At 48.7% G+C, this 23,598-nt stretch overlaps 1 protein-coding gene across 2 annotated transcripts in view; it reads left to right on the plus strand.

Annotated features, from left to right (window-relative positions):
- UXS1 (UDP-glucuronate decarboxylase 1) overlaps positions 1-23,294 on the plus strand; it is a 96,464-nt gene extending 73,170 nt beyond the window's left edge. For both annotated transcript variants that reach the window (XM_043603038.1, XM_043603037.1), the window contains exons 10-15: positions 5,829-5,948; positions 13,300-13,343; positions 16,893-16,953; positions 20,302-20,359; positions 22,268-22,371; positions 22,730-23,294. In XM_043603038.1, coding sequence (XP_043458973.1) covers positions 5,829-5,948; positions 13,300-13,343; positions 16,893-16,953; positions 20,302-20,359; positions 22,268-22,371; positions 22,730-22,861 — 519 coding nt within the window. In that variant the 3' untranslated portion in view covers positions 22,862-23,294. The remainder of the gene's footprint in view (positions 1-5,828; positions 5,949-13,299; positions 13,344-16,892; positions 16,954-20,301; positions 20,360-22,267; positions 22,372-22,729) is intronic.
- The last annotated feature ends 304 nt before the right edge of the window (positions 23,295-23,598 follow it).

A 23,598-nucleotide genomic window follows, 5' to 3' on the forward strand; every position in this document is an offset into this window, starting at 1 on the left:
AGTAGCATTCAGGGTTGGTTTTTCAGCGAGCCATTACAGAGGCTGTGAGCCCTCCCCCCACCCCCCTACCCTCCCCGAGCGCCTTACCCAGAAGCCACACACAGCATCTCAGCATCGCGCCAGGTGCCAGAGCCTTGACCTGTGTCCGGGACCATCTGGGCTTTGTCTCGGTTTATTCTGTTCATGTTAGCAAGGTGTGTCCTTGGGTATCAGAAAAGGCGAAGAGAGGTTACTTTTGGAGTCCGGGAACACTCAAAAATTTTCCCATATAAATTCATGGTAATTGCTTCTTTGTTTTATGTCATCCCAGCTTATGAAGGGTTTCATAGAAACGCTCTACTTCTGGATCCCAGGGGAAACCTGTCCTTTGAACTTGTCAGGGAAGAATTAAGGTCTGCGTTCTTTGTGCACTTGGATGAATCTGGGGACTTCAAATGTGGGGATTTGTCCACTCGCTGTGGTCAGTGGTTGGTGCGCATTTGAGCTCACGGCCCCACGTGAGTCTGACTCTCTGGGGTCTGTGGCCCACCTACAGGACTGGGTCTGCAAAACAAGCCACCATTCATAAAACCATAGATTGGCCAAGCAGAAAGACTGAAAACTCAGAAATCATCTAGTCCAGTGGCCTTTTGGGTTTTGTTTTATTTTCTGACATCAGGGTACCTTTTTGTTTTAATTTTTTTTAATATTTATTTATTCTTGAGAGAGAGAGACACACAGAATGTGAGCGGGGGAGGGGCAGAAAGAGAGGGAGACACAGAATCTGAAGCAGGCTCCAGGCTCTGAGCTGTCAGCACAGAGTCTGACGTGGGGCTTGAACTCGTGAACTGTGAGATCATGACCTGAGCTGAAACCGGACACTTAACCGACTGAGCCACTGAGGCACCCCAGGGTACTTTTAAAAAATTACATAGTTGGTATATATGTTTTAGTTTGAAAAATATATATTCAGCAAGCAGCTTCTAAGTCAAATATTTGAAGGTAGTATTCATCCGTAGGGGTTAAGACTCGTGGCCTGGAGTTGCCTAGTGCCAGCCTTGTCCTGTCTCCTGGCTCCACGGCTTACTCGCTGAGCACCTGGCCCTCCACACCCCACAAGTCCCAGCCAGAAACTGGCAGAGTAGTACTTACCCCTCCTGGCTTCACCATGCGCTGCACAGCGAACACTCTGGGCTGATTGTTAAGACCAAAGCAGGGCTGTTGAGGGTGATTGCCAGGCAGACACATAGCTAGCGGCCCCTGACCTTGTGTGTCCTCCTCCCTCCACCACCACTGAGAGCGAATTGGAACTTTTTAGCACTTTGGAGAACCCTGCACGGCAAGACTGCTCTGTGTTTTGTAACAGCCTGCAGACCTCATCAGGATGCATTTAGGAGAGGTCGTAGGGGAATTACCCAGGTCACTATTCAGGGCCTCATGATCCTATTGCTTTGGGGATGTGAGTGCACTTCTCCCAGCGGTGTCAGGAGGATTATGGAAGCATCCTCCATAGAGGATGGCCCGTCGTACCCAGGAGCACTTCTTGTTTCTTCTGTCCCCATCCCTGCCTTCCGAGCAGTCTGCCCACAACCGTGGAGGGGGTGGCAGATGGTCAGCTCTTGGTCGGCACCTGCTCTCCCGAAGCAGGGCTTCTGTGTTCTGTCCTCCGGCACCTGCCATTGGCGAAGACAGTGACTGTGATCATGCTGTGTTGTTCAGTAGCTGGCGACAGTAGTTGCCAAGCAATGATTGCATTTTAAAAGAGAGCGTTTGAGGGAGAGTTCATTTAATCCCTGCTGGCAGCATTTCTGTCCTCTGGAGATATTTGGGGAGGAAGGAGTCTTTGTTCCCTCACTGTATCTCTTGAGTTACCACTTGTTGATCAGTCAGGCTTGCCTACCAAACCCTTCACCCTTCTTGGGCCCTAGAAATAGGGGAAGAGACCTTCTGATGCCAGCTTACCATCTGGGGTTGTGTATTACTGCAGCCTGGCCACGGTTTCCAAAGCCCAGTTATCGAAGCAAGCCACGTGTTCTTTACCTGCGTGTGCTTACATATGCTCACTCGGGTGGCACCCCGAGCATTGTCTTCTCTTAGGTTTCCACTGGTTTTGTGTTGCTGTGTCTCAAACTTGGAGGAGTCACCCTAATGCTTGATAAAAACTTCCTGATGCTCGAAGTCCTAAGTGAATGACTCCTGATCCCCACCCAGGACAAAACCACGGACACAGTGAAACCCAGCCATTCTGAAAGACTCGGCAGTTCCTTTTCCGGGTCCCTGGTGTGTGTGTGCATGCATGCGTGTGCGTGTGCAGAGATCCTGCAACATGCCATGGTGGAAAGTCACACACCAGCACGGTAGTCACCACGACTCTGTCCCTGGCAGACGGAAGGTTGAATATGAGTTAGGAGTTTGTGCATGCGTTTGCTCATTGGTCCTTCAGAGGAGGGTCTCCCCAAAGAGGCATTGCAGCCTGTAGGCACCTTCTGGGGTTTCACCCAGGGAAGTAGGCTTTGTGTCAGACACTGGCCCTTTCCTCAGGTGTGAGATGGGGAGTAATTATACCTTCCTCCAAGGTGCGTACGTGTCCACCCACCAAGCTGCCACCATAAGCAGCCGTGTCAGTATTTGTTGACTGTCCACCCTGTCATGCAAGGGCCCTGCAGGATCGCAGGGGATGAGGGCTGTTAGACTGTGCGTGCAGAATGGGGGTGGCCTTTGTGTCCTGAGGACACAAACTTCAGAGCCACTGCATGAGAGGAGAGCGGGTCTTATGTTGCATGAGCCTTGCGTTTATGTTGATTTCATTTGAGAGCTATTGATTTCATGTTTGAGAGCTGGAATTCTCAGAAAGGTGAGATGGCTATCCTGGTAACCACACCTATCCAGAGGCATTGTCCTGTAGCACCTAAGTTTATAACCCAAATGGGAAAACCATAAAAACAGGCTCCTTTACATCCTGGTCAGTTCATGTCTTCAGAACGCGGCTTTTATAAGGCCTTGTTCTGGAAGGTTGTTCCAGAGGATAAAGTCCAGAGGATGAAAGCATCTGATTTGTTGCAAACCTTACATAGCCCATGAGCTTCCCCCTGCTGGGCACGTGGGTTTGGCTCTTGTAAATTTGCTGAGGCTTTTCCAGTCTTTTTCTAGAATAATGTCATATTCATCCACTTCTGATCTTTCCTCATCTTAACAATTAAATGCAAGTGGCTACTTTTTGAGTTCTTTTCTACTGAGGTCAACATCTCTGCTTCTTTCTCCCCCTCACCCCATTTTGGAAATATTCTCTGGTTAGTTCAGTACAGAAAAGAATGATTTATTCATGGACCTAGAATTAGAGCTCATACCTTAATCCTAAAACTCTGAGTAGCTCATGTGAGCATTATAATGTATTGCTGGGAGGCCCTAGCAAAAATGTAGCCTTCTGGTTTCTAGAAGTGAGCTGTTTGCTGGATCCATGCTTCCCAACAGTTTCACATCTTGGTGCCCATAAAATTGCTAATGTTTGTCTAGCAACTGGGACAGAGATAAGGCTGCTGTGAGCAGAGATAAGGCTGCTGTAAGGTTCCAGCCACAGGGAGACCTCATGGGCCCTTGGGACACTGTAGCTCATCACCTCTAAGTCATTCCAGTGGTGGTGAAGTCTGTGCATAATCAGCCCGGTTAGCTGAGGGTCCATTGGCTCCTAGCCTGTGCCAGATCTGAGGCAGTAGAATTAGAAAAGATAAGAACTTTCTGGTCAAGTAAACACAATAGCAGCTACTGCTTTTGGCTGCCAGGCCCGTGCCAAGGGTTATGCAGGACCGGCTTCCTTTTTATGATCCCCCTGTGAGGTACGTACTGTTCTCTGCAAAGTATATAGTGCAGCTCAGTGAGAACAAGTGGAGTTGGAGGGCACATGAGCCCCTGGGCCTCACGCTGCCATCCTGCCTGTCGTCAGACGCCTGGAAAATACGTGTCTGTAGTCTAATGGGTGAAACAAATTAGAGACACAGATGCTGTGGAAGTTCACTAATTCAGGGTGTAATGCAAACATTTAACTTTTTTTTGAGAGAGAGCGAGAGCACACATGAGCACATGCACAGGGGAGGGCCAGAGGGAAAATCTCAAGCAGGCTGTACATCCAGCGCAGAGCCTGATATGGGGCTCGATCTACTGACCATGAGAGCATAACCTGAGCAGAAATCGAGTCAGACACTTAAACAACTGAGCCCCTCAGGTGCCCCAAAACATTTAACTTTTTGATTCATGAAAAAGTAGCCTGTGAAATTAAGAATTGCGTGAGATAGTTTAGAGAAGCCTTTTGGGGTTTAAAAATGTACTTTCCTGGGGGCACCCGGGTGGCTCAGTTGGTTAAGCATCCGACTTCGGCTCAGGTAATGATCTCACCGCTTGTGAGTTGAAGCCCTGCATCAGACTCTGTGCTGACAGCTCAGAGCCTGGAGCCTGCTTCAGATTCTGTGTCTCCCTCTCTCTGTGCCCCTCCCCCATTCATGCGCTTGCTCTCTCTCTCTCTCTCTCTGTCTCTCTCTCTTTCTCTCTCTCTCAAAAGTCAATAAAAACATTAAAAAAAAAACTTTCCTGATTATAGATTTGAAAATATACTTTTCTTGATTACAAAAGTACTACATATTTCCCATGATTATAGCAGCACTATCAACAATAGCCAAAGTATGGAAAGAGCCCAAATGTCCGTTGATGGATGAATGGTTTAAAAAATGTGGTATGTTATAGACAATGGAGTATTACTCGGCAATCAAAAAGAATGAAATCTTGCCATTTGCAATTACGTGGATGGAACTGGAGGGTATTATGCTAAGTGAAATTAATCAGAGAAAGACAAAAATCATATGACTTCGCTCATATGAGGACTTTAAGAGACAAAACAGTTGAACGTAAGGGAAGGGAAACAAAAATAATAATAAAAACAGGGAGGGGAACAAAACAGAAGAGACTCATAAATATAGAGAACAAACTGAGGGTTATGAGAAGGGTTGTGGGAGGGGGATGGGCTAAATGGGTAAGGGGCACTAAGGAATCTACTCATGAAATCATTGGTTCACTATATGGTAACTAATTTGGATGTACGTTTTAAAAAATAAAAAATAAAATTAAAAAAATTTCTCTTACTATAAAAAAGAAGTAATACATATTTATTGGAACAAAAATAGAAAGATTTAAAAAACACGTAGAGGAAAGTGAGCACCTGTAATCCGACCATGTAGAGACAGCCATTCTAAATAATGTTGGCATGTATCTTTCCAGGTCTTTTAGATACCAACCTACGGGGGGTGCCAGATTGTCTTTAGGTTTTCACTAAAACAAGTTTTCCAGTGGACCAGATTGGGAGTGTAAGACAGCATGGCTCTTCAAAAGAATACCCGTATGTCCCTTCTTTTCCAGGATAAAGTATTTGCTTGTTTTTCTTCAAATCAGCTATTAAACATTCATTGACATTTAAATCACTATTGACTAGTAAACCTTCTGGAAATACTGTGTGATGATTATAAAGGACTATGCATGGCATGGTCCTATTTGGGAAATAGATATTTATTTGCTGGGAAAAATTTTTTCTCCAAACATGTTTTCCCCATGTACTGTTTAGCTACCTCGCAGGTTTTCTGGCAGAGGGTTGATGCCAGTGGCCTGATAGTGGGATCGGGGACACGTTTGAGTTTGGTATAACTGTGTGTAGTCCTCATATTTGTTAACGAATGCATCATGTAGACCGAACCAGAAAACCACTCTCATCTGGGAGCAAAAAGCCAGACATTTTCAGACTTCCTTTACGGGCTGGGCTCCAGAAGCACGAAGTGAACTGCATCTCACGTCCTCTTCTGCTGTTCCAGGAAGGCGTGGAAGTGCGGGTGGCCAGGATCTTCAACACCTTTGGGCCACGCATGCACATGAACGACGGCCGGGTGGTCAGCAACTTCATCCTGCAGGCGCTACAGGGCGAGCCGCTCACGGTTTGTGCGGGCCTCGGGTGGGGGCAGAAAAAGTTGGCAGTCTGCCAGCAAGTGACAAAGGAGCAGTGCCTCTTGGTTCAGGGAATAACTTTCCCGCAGTTGTCCCTTTGCGCGGGGCACATCCTGCTGCCCTTAGTGAAGAGGAGGGAAGGCTCGGAGCTAGAACCTAGAAGAGGAGCAGCAGAACCTGGTGGGCTTGTTCTCCAGGCGCACAGATAGTCTAGTGTGCGGGCTACAGCCTGGTCCATGCTGCTTGGGCCCTGGGGTATGTCTGGCCGCACCAGCCTGCCAGGAACCACCTTTCTGGACATTGTTCTGGCCCTCCGGCTGTAGCCAGGGCTGTGTGTGTCCTCAGTGACCCTCAGGTTGCTAAGTGAGGTGCCTGGGGCAAGTCTTGGCAGTTGTCATGGTGACGCCTATACTCCCTCTGCTGGTTGCACTCAACCTGGGAGGCTTCAGGACCCTGGTGGTTTGGGGTCAGTGGTTCAAGGGTAGAGTACAGGTGAGCACCAGCGGCCTGATGCCCTCCGACACCCCTGTGGCATCAGGATGGGTAGCTAATCTCCACCACCCCCTGTCACCACCTCAGGGAGGAGTGGCTCTCGCCTGCTCTATGTGGGGTTTGCTGATTCAGTTCAGATGGTTTTCTTTGGTTTTGCTCAATCCTCAGTTCTCTCTTCCTCTCCTCTTCCTGCTCCTCTGCCCTCCTGCCTCCTTTATCCCTCCTCCTCCTCCTCCTCCTCCTCCTCCTCCTCCTGTCTGCCTCACATCTTCCAGCCCTGTAGCCTCTGCGTCCTTTCATGCTCAGTGTTTGGTGGACATCCAGGGTAGATAAGGGTCTGGTTACTCTGAAAACTGCAGGATGGTTTGCTTATCAGCTGAGTGGATTCCGGGGGGAACGTTACAGCTCTGTGTACATACGTATCCATCCATCTGTCTCTCAATAGAGTAAATTTACCGTCTCCTATTCAGTGACGTTTGCATCTATTAAGTCACTCAGTGCTCACGACAGATGTGGGGGACGCAGATTCTATTAGCCTGTTGTCCAGATGAGGAGACTGAAGCTCCATTAAGTCACTCAGTGCTCACGACAGATGTATGGGGTGCAGGTTCTATTAGTCCACTGTCCAGCTGGGAAGACCGAAGCATGGAGGTTAGAGGAATTGCCCAAGCTTATGTGGCTGGACAGCGGCTGCCAGTCTGAGCCGGAGCCTCTGCTCTCGATCGCTGTTCCCTGTGGTGCTCCTATTTCTTCTTGGCTAGGTTGGCTACACCACTGCCTATTCAGAACAAAATGCTGAGCCTGTTACAAGATGATGTGCCCCCTGATCCAGGGCAAGACACATGTTGTGGGTGACTTTTGCTGCACACATGCGGGAGAGAGGTGAATCCAAACCCTTTCTCAGGGTGCCACACACCTGCTCCCCCCTCCCACTTACCAGCTGCTGGCTCCAAGCCTCGGGGCCTGCAGATGGCCACGCCGCGGACACCCTGGCTCCTCTCCTTCTTACTCCATTGGCACAACCTGGTGGTCTTGCCCTAGAGAGATCCAGAATCCGGCCCCGTCTGCCTCTTCTGTCAGTGCCCCTGGCCCTCATGCCACACACTCCCAGTTTATTGCCCTGGCCTTCCAGCCGCTCATTCTCCCTGTCGGGGGCTCTCTGCCCAGCAGCCAGGGGAGCCTTTAAAGATAAGTAGAAGCTCGAGAGCTTTCACCTGCTGAGAGCGTGATTCACGGGCCTCCCTGCATACCCCAGCTTTTTGCCCCGCTGCTCTGCAACCCCAACTTTTTGCTTCTACCTTTCCAGGGAGCATGTTTCTTCCAGGCATCTCCCTGTTCAATCATCCTCTCATCTGGACCATTCTATATGTAATGACACCCACCTGCCACTCTTTCCTCCTAACCATGTTTTCTGTTGTTTTCCTTGCACTGGTCACTGACTGAAGTATTATTTTTCCAGCCACCAATCCCCTCTCGAGTGTCAGCTCTGGAATCAGGAACTAGTTTCATTCATGGCCGAGTCCCCAGCTGCCAGAAGAGTGCCTGGTGCCCAGGAGGCGTGTGATGAGTGCTGGTCAAGCTAACGATTGGGTTTATAGTGGCTGCTTGCCTTTGTGATGAGCACAAGGGCTCTGGGGCTTGTTCTGGAAGTAGTGGTCTCAGTGTTACTGAAAGCTAAGCTGCCTCTCCTCCGTGTTCTTCTTCTGCCTGCTGTTTGGGCCCCCCAGGTTCCTGCACGGGGACCCCTCAAGTCCAGCTGCTTGGTTGAGAATTCCTCACCCTCAGGGACACTCCCGGAGCTTTTTTAGCCACTGCCCTGCCTGACTATCTTCACACCCGAGATCAGAGCTGCTTTGTTTGCAGAGCAAACTGTTAAAAGCTTTCTGAGAAACAGCTTCTTGACTGATTGCCTTCTGGGCTGCAGCCAGTGCTCCAAGTGTCAGGTGGGAAGCTAGTCCTCGCCCGCCCAAGAAAGCACCTATTGTGGGCAGATGGTGGTAACTCATGTGTTGTCTCCTCGCCACCAGAGCTTCTGTGCCAGGGACCCGGCAGCAGGATGACTGGTGCCGAGCAGGACTGCGACGAGTCCAAAACACGCCGCGTTCCATCTTTTCTAGGCGCCTCTGGTGGCAGGAGTCCTCAGGGAGGCTTTTCAGAAGTGTCTGGTCCCTCCTGTCACACAGCATTCTATTTCCCTTTAGTGATTTGATGGAGTCGCTAAACTTTTCGTCCTTTGCTGCCCCGTTGAGATAGCCTCTCTTCTTTCGTCAGATGGCTCTGTGGAGAAGTCTTGGAGGAGGAGGTCATGTGTCATGACTTTCTGTCCAGCCCATCTTGGGGAACACTTTGGTTGATGAGGAGGTACAACCATCCTTTCCCTTCCTGTTCATTGCCAGCAAGTTCTTTGTAAGACTAAAGATCTCATTTGTAGCAGCTTAGTATCTTGCCTTCCCTTTTCCAAGCTGGGTTACTGTGGTCACCCGCCTTCCAGCTGCTATTTCCCTGAAGTCTTTTGTTATCTTATCTCTGGGCAAATACCATTCTTTGGACCTGTCCCCGCCTTGAGTCCTAGACCTCTGTTAGGGTGACTCGGAATATTTTGCTGAGTTCTGTGAGTCACGCACAGAAACTCTGTTCTGTCTAGCTTGAGCACACAGAAGCTCAGAAAATCCTGCAGTCCAGTTCAGAAAGTTTAGAAAATAGTTGAGTATGGCTTGAGGAGGGCTAGCTTATTAAGTTTATTTTGAAGAGACTTGAGTTCATTCAGTTTAAGCACTTGCTTGCTCACATGTGACCTATACACACGTTCACAGTGGGGTTTAATTCTGTCTTGCCACCTTCCTGTGATTTATTCCAACTTGCAGATGACATTGATTTTTTCTGGATGTGTAAGAATTGGGGTTTGAGTCACAGTCTGTATCTTTTAAAAACTCTTGCTGTTTTCCTAAGGGAAATTTTGGAGAAACCCTACTTCTGAGACCAAAGTCTGCATTTTATTTATACACTGTTTGTATCCACAGTGTAGTATCGGAAGTGCTCTCTGATTTGGGGCCTTCGTTGACAGAGGCACGAGGCACAGCAGTGGGGTTTGGGCTGATGCATGCGCCCCATGCTGCCCCGCAGGGCTCCTCATACCTCGCCCACCACCCCCCGTGTTCCTTATCCTCTCTGACAAGCTCCTTGTGGTGCTCTTCATGCTCCCCCTAGTGCTCCCCTGCAGAGCTTGCTATACTCCCGCGTGTTCCTCATGACCCCCATGCTCTCTGTGCTCCCCTGCAGTGCTTCCTGTGCTACTCTCTTTGCTCGCTACCTAGTGCTCTCCATGCTCCCTGGCTGTCCTCCCCATGACCCCCATCGCCCCACAGTGCTCCTCATGCCCCCCACGTTTGCTGCGTTCCCCCAAAGTGCTCCCCTGTGGTGCTCCCCTGCAGTGTTCAGTATGCTCCTCCCCCTCCCCTGTGATACTCCCTGGTAGTGCTGCTCCTTGTGCTCTTGGCTGCCTCCCTGCCCACTGGCTTACCTCTCCCTTTTGGGAATTCCTGAATCTCCATTCTGCTTTGACCTGCACGTAGCCCTCGTTACCAGACTGAGCAGGACCCTGAATCTCCTTGCTCTTCTCTCGTTCCATGAAACGAAGCCAGAGCTGCTAAAAGCCCTGCTGTCTTCTCGTAGAGGAAAACTAGGCAGACGTGGGAGCTGTGCCATACTCACCAGGCCCTGGGTTGTTCATGTTGTAGCATTTGTTGCTTATCTGCTTGTTGTCAGGACTGCGGGTGAGATTCGGTGCCTGCCCTGGTGTGCCTTATGGTTGGGCCGGGGGGTGTGCAGGGCTCCGGGTGCTGAGGTCAGGGTGGGTGTATTTGCTGGGGAGAGGGGCACATAGCATCTTCTCTCTCACACGTGCACCCTTTCTTTATTTCTTCACATTGCACACAGTGAATTGTACACACAGGAATTCAAGGTCATCGTATTAATAAATACTGGGGATGTATATAGGGAGACGGATTTAAACCAAAGCAGAGATGAAGGATACGATACTCTACAGAAACTTAAATCCAATAGGACTATATAAGGATGCAAGGGAAGAAGGGTCCGGGGGCACCGCTCACAGTGCAGTTGAACTAAGTGCACACACTGGAGCACATCTTCAAAGTCGATCATCGACAGGATCCAGGAGAGTTGTGCGTGGGGGTCCCCGGGATCCTTGCATTCCTGCCACAGCCTGGGCATAGGGGTCCTCCCATTGCCTCCTTCTGTAACAGGGACTTTTCCGAGGGCCAGTTGCTACCCCACTTGGACATCATGTGGGACCTCAGTGGAAGGTGTCTGCGGTGGGGGTGCTGCTGAGTCTCTGGGTCTCAAGGAGACAGACTGAGCCCCGCCTCTGCCGACTCAGGTGCCTACAGCTGGGGAGGTGTGCCTGAGGACATCCTGGCCTCTGGTCATCCCTGCCCCGTCTGAGAGGGCCCTCTGAACAAGGCCACTGTGCGAAACACTCAACAGACGCAGCTTGCTTGAGTTTTCCCTCTGGGTTTACGTTTTGTGAGCGTCGCCATCACGATTCTCTTAACTCCTGTTGTTGAGAAGGCGTGTGGTGTGATTCTTCAGAGTCCTAACGCTGGCAGCCCACTTAACCTGCCCCTGGCTCTGGCTTAGCCAGCCCGTGGCACTGGGTCCCGTCAGGGGGACGGAGGGCTCGTGGGAGTAGAGACCACGCCTGCAGCCAGGCACGTTGAAGGCCGTTGCCGCTCTGCACGTGCAGTGGGCTTCTGTGCGTGTTGCCAGCACGTGGCAGCAGACCACCTGACCCGCTGTCGCAGGGACCTGACCAGGGGCGGCAGGAAGGTGCAGGCAGAGAGGAGTGTCTGCACCCTCCGTGTTGACTCCGCAAGCCGGGAGCGGCAGGTACATGGCCGACAACCAACAGTACAGCTTTCACATCCACAAACCTATGCATCGAGGATGCGGTCACTCGGGTTGAGGGGGGTCGTCTAAATCGGATCACATTATAATGACATGGGAGAATGGCTCAGTGCCAACTGGTAGGCCATCGCTGACAGCTGAAGCTACAGGCCGTTCTGAAATTACTGATGCGATGGGGCAGGAAAAAGATCCCCGGACTTGGAGTCAGGGTAGACTTTGCTCTCCTGGATCCCGGTCACTGCAGCGCTCTGAGCTTCCATGACCCCATCTGTAATGAGGTTGTACGAAAAATACTATGGGCGTCACACCTGCAGGACCCCTCGGATGGAGGTGGATTTCCAAGGGGACGAGCCAGCATTGCAGTAGTGGATGGCCCTCCCCCACTCCCAATTCTACTTCCTACTTACTGGGCCCGAGGCTTCCTTTCTGACTTGCCCAAATGTAGCAGAAGGGCCAGCAAGACCAAGGCTTTGGGTTCAGGCAGAACTGCCCGGAAAGGGTGGGTCTGCTTCTGAGAGGTGCACTCCTCTTTCTTCGATGTTTTGTGTCTTGTAGACAGAAGGCTCCCTAAATCAGTTCCCTGGGCTTTTCTCACTGGGAGGGCCTTCGCCCCAGTAGGTCAATCTGATGCCCCTTTGACGTTGGTATATGCAAATGTTTATTCAGGTAAGACAAGCAGCCTTCTATAAACCTTTTAAAGAAAGAAAAAGGCAGGTGCCTGTGAGGCATGCTTTTCTCCCTTTACCTGTCCCTTCCCATTTGCTTCTCCAGTCCGGCGGCCCGAGCCCTGCATAGCCCTGTTGGGAAGCAAGGCCAGGAGGCTGGTGTGGACTGTGGGGCTCTTGGCCTCCGGTTCCTCTTTGGCATCAGGCGGCCTGTGGCAGGAGGCGCCGGTGTTGTTCTGTTCCGGCTTGGAAATCAGGCTGTCCCAGAAGGCGGTTCGTCCTCCCCACTGCCACTGTCCCACCGCAAGCAGGCAAACAAAAGCCCTGTGGCTCCTTCCTTCTCTGTGACTGTAGGGGGTGCTTCAAAGAGCCTTCTGTGTCCATCTCTTCATTCTAAGCGGTTGTAAACTGCAGAGCTTATTACAAGGTTACTGTTCAGCACATGTTCGTGGAGCACGGGTGGTGTGTGCTACAGCAGGGAACGGGTGAGTCAGACATGGCGCCTGTGCCCAGGAGCCCACAGCCTAGGAAGCTGGTGTGAGTGGTGGAGAGAGTCTAGAGGAACGGTGTGAATGGCTGAGCATCAAGGGCAGAGTCGTTCATTCTGGCCTGGAGAACGAGCCAGAGAAGTGTCACAAGGAGGGGACATTTAGACAAGGGGGTCTGTAGCGGTGGAGGAAAGGAACCGAGTGGAGGCCCGGAGACATGACGATATGCAGGGGACACAAATGGAGCGTTAAAGCCCTCCCCTTCCTCTCTCCCTCCACCTCCATCTCCTATCCAGAGTTTCCTGGGTGGTTCTCAAACTTGGCTGCACATTAGGATAGCCTGGGGAACTGGTGGTAAACATACCGAGGTGCCTGCCGCCTCCTCCCCAGAGATTCTGTGACTGGTCTGACTGAGCACCAGCTGTTCTGATGGGCAGTCGGGGTGGACTGTTACATGTACTGCTCACTGCTTATGCGTGTCCGTCACCCTGCTGGACGCAGAGGCCCCAGAACCCAACGTAATCCATGACCCATCACAAGACCGCAGTAGAAGCAACTCCTTCTGCTGCTGACTCTGGAGGACAGACTTGACACGTGTGTATGTGCACATTCTCGTGTTGGGGCATTATTTTGAAGTACAGAGTGAGTTGTCGCATCACTGCCCCTCCGCTGTCAGTTCTGAGGTCAGTCTGTGCCCCTGGAGTTCTCAGGAACCCCGTTTTCCCATTGCAGTGTGGTTTTCTCGGGCAGCCTGACTGTTGCTTTCCTCCTAGGTGTATGGATCCGGGTCGCAGACGAGAGCGTTCCAGTACGTCAGGTAAGGCAGCTGGGCCGCTTCCGGCAGAGGTGGTGCGGCCCAAACAGCCTGTGTCTGTTTTATACATTAATTATTTTCACATCTCTGTCGTGGCTCGGTTAAAAGTCCATTTTAATTTTCAGATGGAAAGCCCTTGGGGTTCTCTGTTTAAAAGCTAAAATTCTAGGGGCGCCTGCCTGGCTCTGTTGGTGGAGCATGTGACTCTTGACCTCGGCGTTGCGAGTTCAAGCCCCACGTTTAAAATCTTTAATTTTTTTTTTGCAAGTAAGTCCCAGACTTTTATGACTCATGTGCTAATCTTTTACTGCCACCTAGTGTTTCATAGGGAAACTTGCCCAGTTCTGAGGGCGACTTGATTTCCGGTTCACACCAATTGGAGAGATGGCCTTAATCATCCAGCAAACCTACAGGTGCTGAAATCAGACCCATTTGAAATGTGGCTTTCTGGGGCGGGTGAGACTGTCCTCATTAAGGGAAAGATAAGGTAGACTGTCCTCATGTCAGATTTTATGCTGGAACGGAAAAAAACACATTTGAGAACTTTGTTGAATAGTCTCACGTGGTAATTTTTATCGTTTTCTTGTTAATCCTCATATGTCTAGTTTTCTTGTCAGTTCAGTTGGTGACATTTTAAAATGCAGCTTGGGTTCTGGGAAGAGAGTACTTTATAAACAGTTGGATATACCAAAATATTTTCCCACATGACATGGTTACTATGAGTTCTTTATTAGTTTCTGATATCCTAAATCCTCGTAAAATCCAGCTCTGCATCTGGGTACCCTGTATTTTTCACTTTTCAATGCAAATACCCTGGGATGCCTGTCATTCGGAAAATGCTATTCCTGTTGTGTCCCGAGGCCATCCCAGGGGTGCTACAGCGGTGATGGGGTGGTGGGGGGTGGGCACAGGTCTGGGCCATCTTGGCCAGAGCAACCACATAGACTTTTGTCTGATTATGTGAGAGTCCTGGGTGGAAGTCTTTTTGAAAAATAGAACTTCTAGGAAAAAAAAAAAGTCTTTTAAACAAAAATAAAAACAACTACCAAAAATTTTTTTTTCCCCTGAAAGTATTTGTTAATTTTCACATTTAGTCTAAAAGAAAGCTATGAATAAACATACATCATGGTCAGTGGTTGTTGTTTTGTTTTGTTTTGTTTTGTTTTGTTTAAGCTCCCTGGCCTTGAGTGTCTTGCCAAGCAGGACACAAAGCCTGGGAGTAAAATATAACTGGTACATTTTGTTGCCCAGATACTCTTAAGAAGGGATTTAACCAGGAAATTTGCAGCAGCCACTCCTTCAGGATTGTTTTCATTTCAAAGCACTTACCCCAGGAACCATGCGCTCAGAGAAAATTCATCATGCTACATTTCTGTATCCGGACCATCTTAATTGGACCTCTGGGTATCGAGCACCATCTTTCCTAATAACACACTTTCATCCCACCTGCCTTCGCCCACCCCCAGTCTGTGCACATTGTGAGGGAGTCCTCCAGTTCCTGGCATTTCCTGGAGCCACCTCACCAGTGGCCCCCAAACGTCTCCAGCTGTGACAGCTCGTGAACTGTCATTGAGACTGTGCAGTAACAGAGCAGTTAGAACTGGATCTTTTTCACCGTGCTCATTATTTCAAAGGCAGCAGATACAAAATTCATTTAAAATAGCCTCATACTTCTTCCGCCAGTGATTAAAATATTTTAAGAATTCATTGGTGCACATACCGACACCATGCCAGCTCAGGACCAAACGTGCCCACGGTGTGTGCTCCGATGGCTGTAGCAAGCTCGGGCAGACCGCTCTCCTGACTTCCAATTTTTGTTATTCAAGACCCCGCTGAGGCAGATAACTTACAGTTTTGCTATTTTTACCAAGCTGTTTTTTAGAAACTGAGAATTTGTTTACTTTGCAGTTAAAAATGTGCAACGTCTGAGTCTGTGCTTACTGTACTAAGTTAACTTTCCAAAATCCACAGTTGCCCTGAAGCGACATTTCATGGTTTCTGAGGTCCAGGTGATCATACCATACACATTCACATCTTGGCATGACTGGGTCTGATGTTTTCACGGTCAGGTTACAGCCTCATTCACACAAGAAAGTCATGCTTTTTTTTTTTTTTTTTTTTTTTTAAGTCACTTTGTCAAAATGACACTTTCAAAGAGCTTCAGGTTAAAAGTGTGATCTATGCAATTTTGACCTTAAAAGTTGCCAGCTTATTACATAAAAGATGCGTGTCCCTGCCACGAGGATGACTGCACGAGTCCGTTGCCTTCCAGTTTAATGCGGGCCCCCCCTCCCCCACCCCACTTCAGTTCAAAAAATGATTGTGGATGCTACGGAATGGCAGCTTTTAACGTCTTCTTACGAGTTATGTAGTGGCCGATGCCATGAGAGACGTGTTGTGATGTAATATAATAATTACTGCCATCGTGATGAAGTGACTTTTTGTCAGTTTCTAGAAAAGTCATCCAAAGTCAGCAGTTACTTGTATTTGTGCTTGACCTATGAGAGCGGAACGGACTTGAGGCATGTTCACATAAAATACTCAATCATCAGAGACAAAAATTCAGAAAATAGTTTGCTAAATATCCCACCCCCCAGATTTTTTTTTCCCCCCAATGAAAAGGAAAGCAAAAACAGGTTTTCTTTTGGAAATTGACCCTGGCAACCTGCTCCTTGCTGGTAATGACAGAGGAGGAGGGGAAGGTTTCAACATAGACTGCCTTTGGATCACCAGAGCAGAACCTTAAACATCTCCTGAGCAGCACAGCCGATGAAAATAGACGTAGAACAAGTGCTTGTGTGCCACAGTGAGGTGTCATTTTTACGAAGTAACTTTTTTTTAACAGAGCCACACTTTAAAGCCTCTGAAAATAAGAACCAAACCTTGGTAAGCGAAAGTTTGCTTACTTCTCTTCACCTTCATGGCCCAGTCGGTCACGATCCATCTGAAACATCCAGATCCCCTGACCGTTCCATGCGAGGAGTCTGGGGGGGTGGGGCGGGGGGAGGTGGCAAAGTGAAGTTTGAGGGGCGGCAGCAGTGGTCCGGTTTATTTCAACCTGCATTGTTTGGCTTTATCTGTGATTTGCCAGTATGAGAATTACATACTGGAGTGCTCTCATTTCAGTGGGTCTTTTATTTTTGTTTTTTGAATCATTGCTTTTTCACATGGACCAGCTACATGGTTCACATTAAACATGGACTTTTCATCAGAAGCTGTAGAAACACCATCTTTTGGGGTGTACGCCTATTTTATTTTTATCGCTTAATCGTTGAAGTGTTCCAGAAATATACAGAAGTAGAGCACGTAGGCCCATCAGTCAGCTTCCATCCTGTTTAGCCGTCTGTCCCCCACACACTGACAGCGAATCCCAGACATCATGTCATCATCCATGAGTACAGCATTCTCAACGCTGCTGATTTGCAGGATTTTGCTTTTGACTGTTGGTTTTCCATTTGGGTTTTGGTTTTCTTCCGGGAGATGGGGTGGGTCTGCAGGGCACCTGGGCACTATAGCAGGTGACGCCTGACCCTGCCTTCCCGTCTTTTCCAGCGATCTGGTGAATGGCCTCGTGGCTCTCATGAACAGCAACGTCAGCAGCCCCGTCAACCTGGTGAGTACGTCCGCCCCTTCCATGCCCCCCAGGTCATGTTAGAGTTCCGTGCTTTTATAAAACCATGCAGGGCAGCAGGCTGTGCTATATTTCCCAGCAGCACACGTAGGCCATACATGTGTATTGCCTGCTGAATAACAGAGGAAAAAATAAACACAAAACAAAGTAAGAGTTTGCAAAGGAGTAAAATGTCTGCAAGGCATGGATGAATGGCATGATAAACGCTCACCCACCTTCGTGGGGCGCCTGGGTGGCTCAGTCAGTTAAGCGTCTGCCTTCGGCTCAGGTCATGATCTGACAGTTTATGGGTTCGAGCCCAGAGGCGTGCTGTGTGCTGTCATGACAGCTCAGAGCCTAGAGCCTGCTTCAGATTCTGTGTCTCCCTCTCTGTCTGCTCCTCCCCCGCTCACACTCTATTTCTCAAAAATAAATGTTAAAAAAAAATTTTTTTTAATAAAACAACAACAACAACACTCACCCACCTCTGTCATCCTGAATGGCCTGGGTCTAAAAATGTGTGACAGGGGCGCCTGGGTGGCGCAGTCGGTTAAGCGTCCGACTTCAGCCAGGTCACGATCTCGCGGTCCGTGAGTTCGAGCCCCGCGTCAGGCTCTGGGCTGATGGCTCAGAGCCTGGAGCCTGCTTCCGATTCTGTGTCTCCCTCTCTCTCTCTCTGTCCCTCCCCCATTCATGCTCTGTCTCTCTCTGTCCCAAAAATAAACAAACATTGAAAAAAAATTTTTTTAAATAAATAAATAAATAAATAAAAATAAAATAAAAATGTGTGACAGCCTTTGTGGCTGTAGATGGACATTTTTTTGTGTACATTCCTTTCTCCGTTGTTTGACATAATAAATCTACTCTCTGTAAGACATTTTTAAGTGAGAGATCATAGAAGTTGTTAAAGTTTCCCAGTTTCTGATCACATCTGTAGTTCAACTGACTGCCCCGAGCACCTTTGTTGCTTCTTCCTTCATTGCTTCCCATGGTCCCAGAGTCTCTCTGTTGGAGGGATCAGAAGGTGGTTTTGCCCCATGGTTTTCTGCTTGGCGAACATGCTTCCCTTCAGAGCACTTCATTCTGTCTCTGGCCAGTTCTCACTGGCAGGAAGAGTTTCCTTATATTTGGAACTATAATCTTGGTATCTGTGAGCTACCCACTGGCCTTACTTCCCAGCATGGGGGCCATTCACAGCTAGTCTAATGGCTCTACAGTGTGGTAGCTTTCCAAGGATTTGGAGGGCAAGGTCAGACCCTCTGAGTCTCCTCCCCAGCTCTCAGCCAGAGTTCATATTCATGTCTGGAGTCCCCCTACCCTCTTGCTTACTGTCTTCTGAATGGCTTCATTCCATCTTGTTTAATTTTTTTTCGATGTTTATTTTTGAGAGAGAGAGAGAGAGCGAGCGTGCGCACAGGAGAGGGGCAGAGAGGGAGATACAAAATCTGAAGCAGGCTCCAGGCTCTGAGCTGTCAGCACAGAGCCCAACATGGGGCTCGAACCCATAAACCGTCAAATCATGACCTGAGCCGAAGTTGGGCACTTTAACCAACTGACCACCCCCAGGCACCCTCATTCCATCTTGTCCAGTGTATACTGTCCATCATTCAAGATATTCTGCCTATGGCCCCTGACAGTAGCTTCTTTGGAGCCATGGCCTCACCTTGACAAGACTTGGAGTCTGTTTCAGGTGCTTCTCCCAAACCACCTCTTCCTGCTTCCTGCACAGGAATGGTCATGCCTGCTTATTTCTTGAAACCACTTCCCTCAAAAACCTTTCCTTGTACTTTTCTTTGTAACCAGCAGTCAAGCTGTAGAGTTCCTGTCTCCCTGAGTTTGGAGGGAATTCTGACCAAATAGGAGACATGGAGTCATCACTCCCTTGTCTGGCTGTTGACCGATCATGGGGGCCAGTTGCTGCAAGGGCCTACGTAGGGCTACCTTCATGCACTTTTGAAGAAACGTGAAGTTAAAAATAGAATGAGACACGTCTTGTGAGTCTCAGTGTCTTTCGAGCATTTGCTTACCTGATACTTTAAAGGCCATGCCACCCTCATACTGGGTTTTTGCTCCAGACCCTTTAAAATGTGCATGTTGTCAGTTATCGCCCTCCTAAAGTAACCGATCTTGTCTTAGATACCCGGCTCCTTCCTTCTTTTTTTCTGGGGGTTATGTGGCTTTGCACAGGGCCATTTGGGAACTCCCATCTCTTATAGAAACCTGTCTTCCCTGAAGTCTGAAAAATGTCTGCCAGTAGTCCTGACATAGACAGGGCCCCTCCCTCCCAAGTTCCTATCACTCCACTCTGCTAATTAGTCCTTCCTTTGTGCTCATATATAAGACCAGGGTCCCTTCCTGCCTCTCTTTCCTTCTAGCTTCGACCAGACCAGGAAGTTGGGAGTGCAGCGTATTTAGGATATGAAATTGCCAAACTTGATGGTGGTCTCTTTGTGATGGAGAGGAGGTGGCAAATAAAAGTAGCAGAACTGGGGGGCACCTGGGTGGCTCAGTTGGTTAAGCATCCAACTCTTTCAGCTCAGGTCATGATTTCATGGTTTGTGGGTTCGAGCCCTGGGTCAGACTCTACGCTGACAGCACAGAGCCTGCTTAGAATTCTCTCTCTCCCTCTCTCCCTCTCTCTCTCTCCACCCCCCATCCCTGCTTGTGCATGTGCACTCTAGATAGATAGATAGATAGATAGATAGATAGTAGCAGGAATAGGAAAGGAAGAAGGACAGTGGCTGCTGTCATGTGTGAGGGAAGAAAAAGGAGAAAATGATTTTCCTTAAAGCCCCCAAAAGCAAGCTCACTTTATAAACCACATCGAGTCTTTCCCTCTGGCTTGCCCAGAGCCCTCATCCATGAGTGCATTTCATTTCTGTTACAGCTTCCTTGTGCAAGTTTGCAAATTCATTATTACTGAAGTTGTTAACACAGTGCATCCAGAGGGAAATATATTGTCTTAGGAGAGCTAATTTGCAGCACCAAACTTTTATGCAAAGTGACAACGCAGTTATAGTAACGTTAGATACGGAAATTGTCCTGGTCTTCTAGGCCAGGTAACATGCATGTCCTTATTAGATGCTCTTGACCTAGCTGACGGGTGTTCTTGTTAACAGAAAGTCTGGAGGACAAAAGCAGTACTCGGTACAATTTCGTACTTTGCTGGAGGGATTAGTCAGCATCCCGATCAGTTAAGCACCTGATGAAACAGGAAGAGGCAGGAGCCTGGTGACTTTCTAAGATGCCAGAGTTAGCCTGTGGATGCTTTGAAGATCTACATGCAGTTTGAGTGGTAGAGATCTCTGCTGTTGGGATTACACTTCTAATCAGCAACTGTTTCTTCCTTAGGGGAACCCAGAAGAACACACAATCCTAGAATTTGCTCAGTTAATTAAAAACCTTGTTGGTAAGTAGGACAAACACCGTGCTGAGTGAAATTGGCAGCGCTCACACTATCAGTTAATAACACCTTGACTAAAAAATGTGTAATTAATACAAGCTAATTGAATTGGATAAAAAGCAGAACTTTATCAGGAACACTTAATTGTTTTCTGATTCTTTAATTAAGTAATGGGAAGATAAAGACGAAGGGGCGTGGGAAAGGAGATGGGTTGTGGTCACAGCTGCGTCAGCAGGTCGCGGTGGAGCAGGAGGAAGCGCTTGTTCCCAGGGCTCAAGACACGGTTCTGGTGGAGCGCTGCCCAGGTGACGATTGTTTGGTGTCCAAACAGTCATCACTGACAGTGATGAGAAGGGTATTTTGGAGGTCCAAGAGGGAGCGACACCAGCTTGCATGTTTCTGACAGAACCTGTTGGCGATTTCAAGCTCTTTACAGCTCTGGCCAACTTGGCCATTACCCACTGGAGGCAGCGTAGACACTGGGAGTAGCCCCAGTCAAGGGTGTACTCTAAAAGCTGTAAGAAGCTCGTGTATCTTCAGCCAGCCCTTGGGCTGCAAGTGTGCACTGGGCAAGCCTGTCCTCACTTCGCCACACTTACTGGAGCTCTGGGAAGTCTGGCTCGTAGGGGGTGTCTGTTTTCCATAGTTGATTGAGAAATTTGAGTCAAGACACAACTAGACTGGAGTGGTTAGACCTGGGGTAAGCCTAACATAGGATGTTCTGAAGTGCCTTGCCTGTTCAGACCCCACACTTAGGTGTGCTGATTCTTCAGGGCTGTCCTTCCTGGCATGGGGCTGTCATCTACCAGCATGTTCTAATCAGCTCCAGACAGTTGTACAGGACGGGAGCTGACCTTTCTCAGACGTAAATTGCAGGATCTCACAGCCCCAGTTGCCTCCCCTAGCTCTATTCCCCCTGCCTTCCCACTCTGGGTCTGCCCATCTCTACCCAAGTAGGGAAGGGATGTACTCAGATAACAGCTTGTCTGGGATCTAGACCATTCAGAACCTCTACCCCAAGTGGGGCCCATGGGATACTTGTTAGAAGTGGAGAATCACACACACCACCCATGTCTTCTGGATAAGAATCTGCATTTTGACAAGATCCTCTGTGGTTCTGTGAAAGGCTGAGTAGTAAGTACACCAGCCCAAACTGCAGAGGCTTAAAACAACAACCATCCTATTTGTTCACAAATCTGTGATCGGGGCTGGCCTCCGCTGGGGATTTCTTCTGCAGGTCTTGCTGATGGCCCCTGGTGTGGCTTCATTCTGCTGGCCAGCCGGGAAGGGGCCCTGCTAGGATGCGGGACAAGCCAGGTTCTCTGTCCTTCTGCATGTGATCTCCCCAGCAGGGCAGCTGGACAGCTTATGTGTTGGCTCAGAGCTCACACCTGCAGGTGAATAAATGGTCAGGTCTTCCATAAGGCATCAGCCCGGGACTGGCCCACGGTCATTCCTCCTGCACTCTACTTGGTTAAACGAGTTGACAGCCGGCCCAATTCCAGTGAGGCACTCCTGCGGCACATGAATGCCTCAGATGTGGCTCACTGGCGCCATCGGCATCACAGATGACCACACTCCCCATTCACCATTTTTACTTACTTTGGAGTCGGACCCTGTGGGCATGCCTGCTATGTTCGCTGATGGTGGCTGGTCTGCCCTGGATCTGGCAGCTAGAACAGGCCCTGTCCTTCCTCTCAGGCCTGTGGAGGCAGAGTAACCGCCTCTCACCAAGCTCTCATAGGACCAGAGGTACAGTTCCTCACGTGACTCAGTGACTCCGTGAGAAATGTGTTCTGCGATGTGCTCCCTTATTCACTGCACAGATGGGATTTTGCTTTGAGGCATATAGCAGAAGTCACACCCAGAGTGGTTTGTGATTCTCTTACCTTTCTTTTTTCTGCAACAATTCAGGAAGTGGAAGTGAGATTCAGTTTCTCTCCGAAGCCCAGGATGACCCACAGAAAAGAAAACCTGACATCAGAAAAGCGAAGATGATGCTGGCATGGGAGCCCGTGGTGAGTGCACGGGCCCGACGCTGCCCTGTTGACAAAGGCCCGTGGTGGTTTTCTTGGGCGCTGGCGTGGTTGGGCAGACAAGATGTAGAGTTTTCTCCAGGCTGTTACATGGCTTCTCCTTTCATATGTTGTCTTCTGTTACGGGGGGGAAATGGGAGCCCACGATGCAGCCTGCTCTTGTAAACTTGCACACGCACGTGGCTGAATCCGTGAAAGCAGCATCCGGGGTGGTGGCACGGTGCTGTGAGTGTGCCTCCAGAGGGCAGACCCCATGTCAGCACTTCCTTCCTGCTTCCCCAGGAAGGTAGGCTGTTTCTTGACAGTGACCTTGTCTCCTGTTCTCTTTCTCTTTAAACAGGTCCCGCTGGAGGAAGGTTTAAACAAAGCTATCCACTACTTCCGCAAAGAACTTGAGTACCAGGCAAATAATCAATACATCCCCAAACCAAAGCCCGCAAGGATAAAAAAAGGACGGACACGCCATAACTGAAAACCTCACTTCTCGGGATGGGAGACTCCATGTTTCACACTTGATGGGATGTATTTTTTTTCTTTTCTTCTTCTTCTTCTTTTTTTTTTTTTTTAAAGGAAAGACTTAAAACAGGTGTCATGAAGAACAAACTGGAATTTCATTCTGAAGCTTGCTTTAAAGAAATGGATGTGCCTAAAAACTCCCCTCCAAAAACTGCAAATTTTGCCTTGCACTTTTTAAAATCTGTCTTTTTATGTAAAATAGCGTAGATGCATCTTTGCGTATTTTCACGTTTTTTATCTTGCTACGAGAGCATATGTTGTGACTGTCGTTGACAGTTTTATTTACTGGTTTCTTTGTGAAGCTGAAAAGGAACATTAAATGGGGTGAAAATGCCAATTTTATTTATAAAAGTGGGTACTTATAAATGAGACGTTGTACTATGCATAAAGAAAAAAAAAAGCAAACTTAAGCAGTGTTGTCAGTTGGGTGGCACACCGGCATTTATTCCTCAGGCGGATAAAAGATTTCTGTTTGAGGGCTTTATGTTTCTTTTAATTCAGAATTTTTCCAAGGTCTCGTTTTTAGTTGCAAACTGGACTTTGAAATACTTCTGTTGGTTATCACGATCAAGGATATTCGAAATCACTACTGTGTTGTGCTGCGTATTTGGGGTGGGGGTGGGGGGACAAAGTTAACGTATTCTTGGTTAACGGTGGTTAAATATATGCTATTTTAATAAAATATTGAAACCC

The sequence above is a fragment of the Prionailurus bengalensis genome, chromosome A3, assembly GCF_016509475.1.
Source record: "Prionailurus bengalensis isolate Pbe53 chromosome A3, Fcat_Pben_1.1_paternal_pri, whole genome shotgun sequence".
Taxonomy (NCBI): Eukaryota; Metazoa; Chordata; class Mammalia; order Carnivora; family Felidae; genus Prionailurus; species Prionailurus bengalensis.